The 9,565-nt window shown below is 37.5% G+C and overlaps 1 protein-coding gene across 1 annotated transcript; it reads left to right on the forward strand.

Moving 5' to 3' along the window:
* The first annotated feature begins 49 nt into the window (after nucleotides 1–49).
* On the forward strand, nucleotides 50–9,364 carry LOC134668041 (uncharacterized). Its single transcript, XM_063525489.1, has 5 exons — nucleotides 50–182; nucleotides 6,774–6,993; nucleotides 7,201–7,331; nucleotides 8,372–8,527; nucleotides 9,198–9,364. The coding sequence occupies exons 1-5, from the start codon at nucleotides 128–130 to the stop codon at nucleotides 9,347–9,349; spliced, it is 714 nt and encodes a 237-aa protein (XP_063381559.1). The 5' UTR covers nucleotides 50–127; the 3' UTR covers nucleotides 9,350–9,364.
* Nucleotides 9,365–9,565: the final 201 nt, after the last annotated feature.

The following is a 9,565-nucleotide window of genomic DNA, read 5'->3' on the forward strand; positions in this document are numbered from 1 at the left end:
CAATTTACGAGTAGCGCGAGCGCAGCCATAAAAGCTTGCTCTTGGCCTTGTGATCGTCATAGCCACTGGACACTTTGGCCACAACGGTCCTGTTTCATTCGTCCTTTTATCTTTATTGTATTCAACAATGTTGAGGTATTTTTGCTTTTTGGCGGTGATTTTGGGGGTGAGATCGGCTTCAGGTAAGTCTAATTTGATTTATTGTTATACCTATTTTGTAAATTTTTAGGACGATTTTTTTTTGTTTTTTGGCCATTATGAAAATTTTGTTATTTAATTTGTTCAAGGCAAGGTGGTGGGCAGGGTGGATTATAGTTTATAGTGTTATTGATGATGTTCTAAATTATTTTCCCCCTACTAGGTAGGAGGGAATTTTTGGAGGTAACACAACATACATTTTGAGATTTTTTGTTTATTCGGCACATAATGAAAAGCTCAAACTAACTAAATAATAAAGGTACTTATACATTTGACGAAAAAAAGCGAGAGCAAAACAAAAATCGACCAATTCAAAATCAATAAATCAAAAAAATCAAAACAAATTATCAAGTGAATTCATGAATAGCAATGTGCCTATAGTTCGTTTTTTTTAGCATTAGAAAGAACTTCAAAGAAGGTAAGCGATTTCGACATGTCTTTTAATTGAAAAACGCTTTTTGAAAATCAATAACTACTTATGAAAGCAGAAGAATATAAATGATCGTATTTCTCGTAGATTCATAATTATTACATATTTGCCGTGACTAATTTTTAAAATGGGGTTTTTATTAAAATACACATCAAAATTGTTTACCTTATTTCTAATGCTAAAAAAACGAACTATAAATTGCATTAAAAACAAAATGAAGTTCGTTGGTCCAAGGTCGCTGTATGATCACGGGTCAACATTTTATGGACCTTCTCACCATTTACAATTTCTTTGTCAAAAATCACTGATTCATACGTTAGGTTATGTACCTTTACTCACGAACTTTACTGCTGTATTCGAACTTCAAGATATTCACAAGAGACGACACGTACTAGATCCATTCTAGATACGTTATAGTTTGGATATCAACTAGTTCTCTTTTGCAGCGCAATTCGGGCAACCAATGTCACTTTTACGTTAGATAGCGTAAGACATCTATTAATTGTGACTTGGATCTCTAAGTCACATCCTGATGAAATCGTTTAAGAGTATCTCCGGAATCGCGCGGATGTCAAGTTTGACAGGTTAGATCTTAAACATATCGTTATCGTATCTTGGTGATGTCTAAAGGATGTCTAATAGATGTCTGTTTCAAAATCCGAATCGGGCCCTTACTTTGTATACGATCCGGACATGATGTGCATATATTATTTGTTTGTTGCTATCTCGACAAGCATTCGTACCAAGGTACGTGGAATTTTTAATCAATATGTTATGTAGGCTTGTTATAGTAGGTATTTCCATTTTCTTATTGAGTAGGTCGGTGTACAGTAAGTCACTACATGTATTCATTTAACGTGCGATTTCACCTTTACCAAACACAATAATTTGAATAGGTTGTGTAAAAGTATCTACTAAAATACTTGTGTAAATAGTAGATTGTTAACCAAGGGATGAAAGGCACTCATTTCTGCCGATAGTTTGGAGCTCGAATGCAGTGAGAGCGCCAATAGTCCGAGGCTGAAATGATGCGTTTCAGCAGAGTTAAACACTCTACTTTTAAAGTAAAATGCATGTGTTATTTTAAAAACATTCAATTAACAATATAGGCAAAAGTATCCTTATTTATGGAATGGGGAGTCAAATATCAGAATGGAAATCCATTTGTACCCATACTTCAAATTGCTTATCGTAAAAAGTTAATAAAATCGTACTTGGAACCTAAAATGCTCTAGTGCACAAATGTATCATTTTCTGCACACCTTTTAGAACAACAATGACCCTTTTTCAGAGCATGAGAAATGAAAAGTATCTAATTTGTTTGTAATTACAACATTTTGTTGCATCCTACAAGTTATTGCTTTGCCCGAAGGTTGACTGGTAGACAATGCCTTGTAGCATTAAATCCGCCTTATGTATTTTCCTTGTGCAATATAGATTGATTTTTTTAAATTTTGAAAAGATTTTGTAAATTTAACAAACATTTCATTGGAAATAGGAAATTCATTTTTTTTGGAAAATTTGGATCTCCATACAAAATATGGGATGGGATGAAACAACTCTGGAGTTGCAGGCGGGCCGTATGCTGGTTTGCCACCGACGTAGTAGGTATAAAATATGAAAAATTTCCGAAAGTTAATAATGTGGAAATTACGCAATTTTGGAAAGTTTCCGGTGGCATATCAGTATTCAGTGGTATAGTATGATACTAAGAAATAAAGTAAACAACAGTGGGGCTACCAATAGTTTGGCACTGACAAACGCTATCGAGAACGTAACTTAGATACTTTCTATATCACGCTCGTATTCGCATATTAGTGCGAGCGAGATGTATAGCTATAGAAAGTAAATTACGTAGACGTTAGCGTATATGTCAGTGACTCGTGGTACGGGACTGGATACGAGCTATTCGAACTTCAAGATATTCACACGAGACGACACGTCCTAGATCCATTCTAGATACGTTATAGTTTAGATATCAACTAGTCCTCTTTTGCAGCGCAATTCGGGCAACCAATGTCTCTTTTACGTTAGATAGAGATTAGATGTGAAATGGATCTTTAAGTCATAGGTATCCTGTGGAAATCGTTCAAGAGTATCTCCAGAATCGCGCAAATGTCAAATTTGACAGGTTAGATCTTAAACATACCGTTATCGTATCTTGGTGATGTCTAAAAGATGTCTAATAGATGTCTATTTCAAATTCCGAATCGGGCCCATTGTTGTGGACAAAGGTGTCCGTGTTTGAGTTTGCATCAGCAATGTTGGTTTGCGCAGACGCGGAAACTTCCAACTTTTAGCAAAGAGTGCCAATAATGGAGAGATATTTACAAACACAACATAAATAAGTTGAATAACTGAATATTTGTTGGTTGTATTTGACTGATCCCTACAAAACTTTGTACCAAGAGCATTTAATGAGATAATTTCGGTCTTAAAAGAGGTGTCAAGAGTGTCCCGCTTAGTAAATTGAACAGTCTAAGATGAGTGGTGGTACTAATAGTGCTAAGATCTAGAGACGATTTAGAGATCAACTAGGTCTACATTAGATATCGACTAGATGTGACTTGGATGTCTAAGTCATAACTTGTCGAAATCGTTCAAGAGGACCTCCAGAATCGCGGAAAGCGGAAACGTCAAATTTGACATATCTATCTTACAAATATCTTTGAATTATAGTAGTAGTAGTGTTAAAGTCTAGTAGAAATCTAATTCATTTTCCGATCGAGCCGTTAGACAAGTGACACTGAGCAGGCCACTGATGAGCCTTTCAAATGGATGCCGTTACAATGGAGACATCCAAATGGACGGCATCCTAATGTTGCCTCCCTGTCACACTTACGTATGAATTTACAAGTGCCATAGAGAGGCAACACGTCGAACGTGGTTCGCGGTAGGGCCTCTGATTGGATTTTGTATGTAAGTGTGTGAGAAGTGCCACCGTGTGCACCTTCCCCCCGCGAAAAATGGCAGAAAGATTTGTACGGTGAGATATCGCTTGGGCCCCTCCCTTCCGACGTGTCGGAAGCCGGTGTTGCTCGAAGACAGCTACGCTATTTGGACTGATGGAAGGCTCGTCAGTGGCCACCTTTAAGTTTCAAGATAACATGTACTGGGACCGCGTCAAGCACTAGTACCACCACTACCTAAAATTTGGAGCAGTTATAAGTTATATAATAATTTAAAACCACATGCGATTTTGTAGGTCTGGCTCCTTGTGATCTAAATCAAAAAGTTAAAGTCGACATAAAACTGCGGTAATTGTAATAAGGCCCACTATTTTTTAGCCTAACTCGAATACTTGACGTTAATCGATACTCGTATTTAGCACCAATAAATTAGGGAACTCCTGTATTACCAACACTTAAAATTACAGGATTTTGAAAATTAAAATATTAAAACCTGCCATTTAGACGTAAAATCATAAAATTAAATACATTTTACGTTTAATGGAACCCCAATAGATTTTTACGAGCATATGTGCTCGTGAATCTAAAAATAAGAAATAAATTTATTCATTCAAATGAAATAAATCTTAAAACCACAACTAAATACGAAATATTAATATTTCTTTTTAAACCTTGTTTTTTGTACAAATATGAATAAGAATAGGTAGAGCCATGATCTATGTCACGTTTACAGAACCAAAGGTGAACAAAACAATTAGTAATATACCGGTTAGAACAATACCGTAAAATGGGGTGAGTAGGGTTCGCGGGGAGAGTTGGATTATGAATGGGGAGAGAAGGGGTGAAAGGGGGGTGAGATGAGATTTTAAGGCAACTACTACAAAAATAATGTATTCCAATTTAAAATGGAGCTATAATAATACTCATAATAAAAAAAATCGATCATACAATCTTCCGAAATCACCTTTGTATGAAAACCTATCTCACCCCAATTTCGAGGGAGGTTGAGGTGAGACTTCCTGTTTATCGTCAAAATTTAGAAATGAAGCTAAACCCAAAATAAAATAATTATAAAACTAAAATACAAACGTCCGGAACACTTATTATATACCTACTACACCATTCAGTTTGCTACTCACCCCATTTTACGGTACTTTTTTCGTGTTTGTGTTTTGAAAAATTGGTAAAGTCAGTCTACTGTAGCAAAGATGTATTAATTGTGTGAAATAAACTGAAATAAATGTCACATACTACGAAAAAGTGACCAAGTCCTCCAGTGTCCCAGGCTGGAATCGAACCAGAAAAAAAAAGAAAAAAAAAATAAAAATAAAATCTGAAAAATGCTTTAATATGTTCAAATACTTCTAGAATTGTGTGAAATGTTTATTTATTTGATCGTGAAAGTCCAAAAGTCGAACAATCCCGCCCGACCTCGCCTCGCACTCTCTTGAACATGTTTGGGATTATAAAGTATCAGCTGTACCGCGCGGTCAAGGGAAACGGGGGCATTATTGTATTTTCTCAAAAATGGACGGCAAAGTCGACTATGCCGTCTAAAAAATAGGTCGCGAAGCGCGGAGTTTATGGTTAGTCAAAATTTAAAAAGTTAAAAACATTGCAGTCTCGATTTTGGGACTGCAATGTTGCATACAAATTCCATTATTTGTCGAGTTCCAAACTTTTTAAAAGTTCAAATGGCCATATCAAATGAAGGCACAGGCCCATTAAACAGCCAAACAGATGATTAGTACCGCGACTATTTAGTTGTCTCAAATAGGTTGCCGTATTTTCGGCAGAAAAATACACTTCTATTTTTTTATTAAAAAAATAAAAAGGCGGCAAGGGCTTTTCTCTGTGAAAATATATACGTAAGAACTTTGCTTTTGTAAAATGTTTCTATGATATTTATGTTTCTTGCACCATTTTTGAGAAAAGCACTATATATGACTCGGCTGGAAGGCTACTTGCTGGCTTCGGATTCAATTAAACGGACTCCCAAGGTCGTCCGTTTAAAACGAATCCTCAGCCTGCAAGTAGCTACTTCCGAGCCTCGACAATAATGTACTATTAATCACGCACCTATATTTGCCTATATACATATAATAAACTAAACTAAACATGATTATAGGAATTCATTTTTCACCACACCAGCTTGGAAAGGCTTACTTTGCACTACAAAAACTGATTGGAAAGTTTCATTTTATTCACATGTGAGGCAAAGTAATCAAATGCAAATTTTGAGTTGTTTTCTTATGTTTGCTGGTAGAATTGACTTTCAAATGATGATTTTGGATAATGAATATTTAATAACATTCATTTGGATTTGATTTTGTTGGATATTTGTGTTTCACTAGGGGGCAAATTTTGTTTAACCCTCGTGATAAAGATAAGATAAAAAATAAGATAAAAAAATAGTTTATTCAAGTAGGCATATTACAATGCGCTTATGAACGTCAAATAAATTTACCGGCTCCAACCGTACACCTCTGCCCCGAGAAGATTTAAATCCCCCCTCAATTGGAGGAGGGTATCCCAATATGGGACCGGCAACAAACTCGGCGGGACACATCTTTTCAAAACATTATTACATCTTATAATTAACATGCATTACGAGTAATTAATACAATTTAAGTTACTAGAAATAGAAGCAATAGGGATGCGATATTCAACTTTTACAAAAAATGGTTATGTCCATACCCTATATGTCGAACAATTAAACTGTGGCATATACTTTTGAATGCAAACTTTAATTTTGTATGAACCAACATTACTCTTGAAGAACTTTCAAACTTTCGTGAGACTTAGGGCTATAACCGCGATAATAGAAGTTCGAAAATTGCGGGCATCTTTCTTTGTCACTCTAATTACGCCTTCATTGGAATAAAAAAGAAAATACCCGCAATTTGAGAATTTCGGTTTTCGCAATAGCCCCCCAGACATATAGGGCCCTGTCAAATTTGACATTTGCGCGATTCTGGAGATACTTTTGAACGATTTCCACAGGATATAACTTAGAGATCCAATTCACATCTAATAGCTAGAACTATCTAACGTAAAACTGACATTTGTTGCCGGAATTGCGCTGCAAAAGAGAACTAGTTGATATCTAAACTATAACGTATCTAGAATGGATCTTGTACGTGTCGTCTCTTGTGAATATCTTGAAGTTCCAATACGGCAGTTTGTCAAGTGTGGTGGTTTCTCACGGTATTTAAATTCATTCATTTTTATTCCAGCCCCCTTCATCACACCCTGCAAGAAAGGCGACAGTGCGTGCATCATCCGTTCCGCGCAAGCCGCCGTGCCCTTCCTCGCCGCCGGCATTCCGGAGCTGAACGTGCCTGCCGTGGACCCCATGCTGCTGAAGGTGGTCAAGTCTGAGGAGGCGGGGCTGAGGCTCACGCTGAAGAATACTACGGTTACCGGGATGAAGGATTGCACCATTGAGGATACTAGGTGAGGACACAGAATAAATAATAGTACTAGGTACAGAAGACTCACTTTCTAACAAAACGCGTCTGTTACGATCAGGACAGACATGGCCGCTAGGTGGCAAACCCCAAAATTGGATGTACTTTTAGCTACCTGTAGCAAAGTGAGGAAATCGTGGAATGAGCCACGCCTGGTATTACCTTATTGCTTATTGAATGAACTGGTCACCAGGCTGGATGAGGCATCAGACAAGCTGGATGTGGTGGTGCGGTGCTCCGTGGTGCTGCGAGGCTGGTACAAGCTGCGAGGAACTATACTCGTGCTGCCCATCCGCGGGGAAGGCAGGGACACCATCAAAATCCGTAAGTTACTCTTACAAATGTTATTAAATAAACTATATTTGATAAAAAAAGGGAACAAATTATATTAGTTTTGTTAAATATTTTAATTTATGTTATAACTAATTAGAACGAAGTAATATGTAAATCATAAACTGAAATAAATACATTATGAATGAAAAAATTACACAAAAAGTGTACTCCTTAGACAACATGCGCAGGGTTGAGGACTTTAGTATTAAAAACTGTGTACGCAAGAAGGCCAGGTTTCCACAATCATCAGCACATTGTTGATCTCTTTCCAATAAATCAGATCATTTATGAGCACTTCGCTAGCCAGCTTTTCAAAAGCCAGCAAAAGTTTGTATTTTTGTAATTTTGAAAACTCGCCCGTGGTTTCTACTGATGATAATGCATACACCTGATACACCGTATACGGCTATAGCTAAAAAAGCTTATACCTCTGGTACGCTTTAGTAGGCGTATGTCAGGGTTACGAGAGACCAAGGCCCGGTCGGCTACACACCGGACCGGTCAGTTGAGCAATGAATTGTTTTGAATTGTTGAAGGTGTGATTATTCATATCGAGAATTTTATTAATATTTATGTATTATATGGCTAGTTACCCCAACCAGTTATAGAGTCAGAACAATAATTTGTTCTCTACATGTCATGTAGAGTTAGTACTCTACATGTCATTTACAATAACAAAGTGTGGCAGTGTCATGCTGTTTAAAATGGCACTCTTTCGCTTTGTTCTGGACAAATTGGTGCAAACTTAGGTTAGACTATCACTGTTAAAACTTTAACAAAATTTTATTAAGTACCTATATCGGAAATTTCATAGTTTCTAGCATTTCTGCTGAGTTAAGCTGGTCAGTCCGTTTATTGTGTTTGTTGCAACTGAGCTCACATGAGTTGAACCTAATTATGATAAGCACACAAATGTCCTTCCCGGGATTCGAACCCAAGACCTTCGAAAGCAGTCCCTACCGAACCGAGTAGGCTAGGAAGCCGTTAAATTTATTTACGCTGAGTTATGACCTTTAAAATTTCTATTCCAGGTGACATTGTGATCACAGCCAACACCAAACTGGCCACAGTGAAGGGAGCCGACGGCCAGGAACACTGGCACGTCAGCAAGTGGGATCATTCCTTCGATGTTCGCACTAAGACCACCTTCGACTTTGAGAACCTCTTCGATGGGAATAAGGCACTATGTAAGTATAATACTTAAAGTCTGCTTGCTTGAACAAATTCCCAAGATCATAATTTCATAGATTTTGGTTCAGACAGTAAAAAGTTATCGTGGAATAACTGAAAATTTCTTTTTCACATCACCAATTCGAAAAAGGGCTTTTTCTTCCCTGCTAGGAGGGATCAAAGTGGCACTTTTCTTCCCTGCTAGGAGGGATCAAAGTAACACTTTTCTGTTATAGCACACTATTTTTACATCTTTTTGCACATTATTTTTTAACTTAAATAATCTGATTAAGCATCATCATTCCCTCACAGGAGATGTGAAAAGCAGTATGTGTCACACGGTATCAAAATTATTTCGTCTTGGGTGTTAACACTTGAATCCCTCATTACGCTCGGGATTCAATGTACGCCCTTGACGGAAATATATCATTTTGATCCCTTGTAACACAAACTACAATTCCACATTCGAAAGAAAAAAGAACGTGTAAAAAGTGCGTCGTGCAGATTGACCATCTCCTCTCTTTACTGTTAGGTCTACAATTCCTAATCAGAGAGACGAAGGAAAATTATTTAATTAATGCAAAAATAAAACCTTACCTACCTAAGAGGGCAGATTTTTGTCTCCAAAGGGAGACAATAAAGTGATGCACTTTAGAATTTATTCTGATATTTTATTGCATTTTTCAGCGGATCCTGTCGATGCGATAGTGAACGCAAACTGGAAGCTAGTGATGACAGAAATAGCGCCCCCTATCGTCCGCGCCATCACCGAGCGCGTCGTCGCCGCGGTGGAGGCGTTCTTCGCGGCAGTGCCCGCCAACGAGCTACAGATATATTAATTTGTGAAAATATAGATAGTACACAGTTATTAGGCAAACCAACTTTCAACCTGCCGGCCAAGGTGACAGTCGCTATCGCTTCGAGAACGAAACGCTTTGTGTGCAAATTGGTGCGACAGTGGTTGCTGGCGATTGGCATGTTGTCTACGGGGCCTGATTCGAACTTTAAAATACGTCAAAAATTCGTTAAAGAGACGACATGGATCTTTAGCACAT

The sequence above is a fragment of the Cydia fagiglandana genome, chromosome 10 (assembly GCF_963556715.1).
Source record: "Cydia fagiglandana chromosome 10, ilCydFagi1.1, whole genome shotgun sequence".
Classification (NCBI taxonomy): domain Eukaryota; kingdom Metazoa; phylum Arthropoda; class Insecta; order Lepidoptera; family Tortricidae; genus Cydia; species Cydia fagiglandana.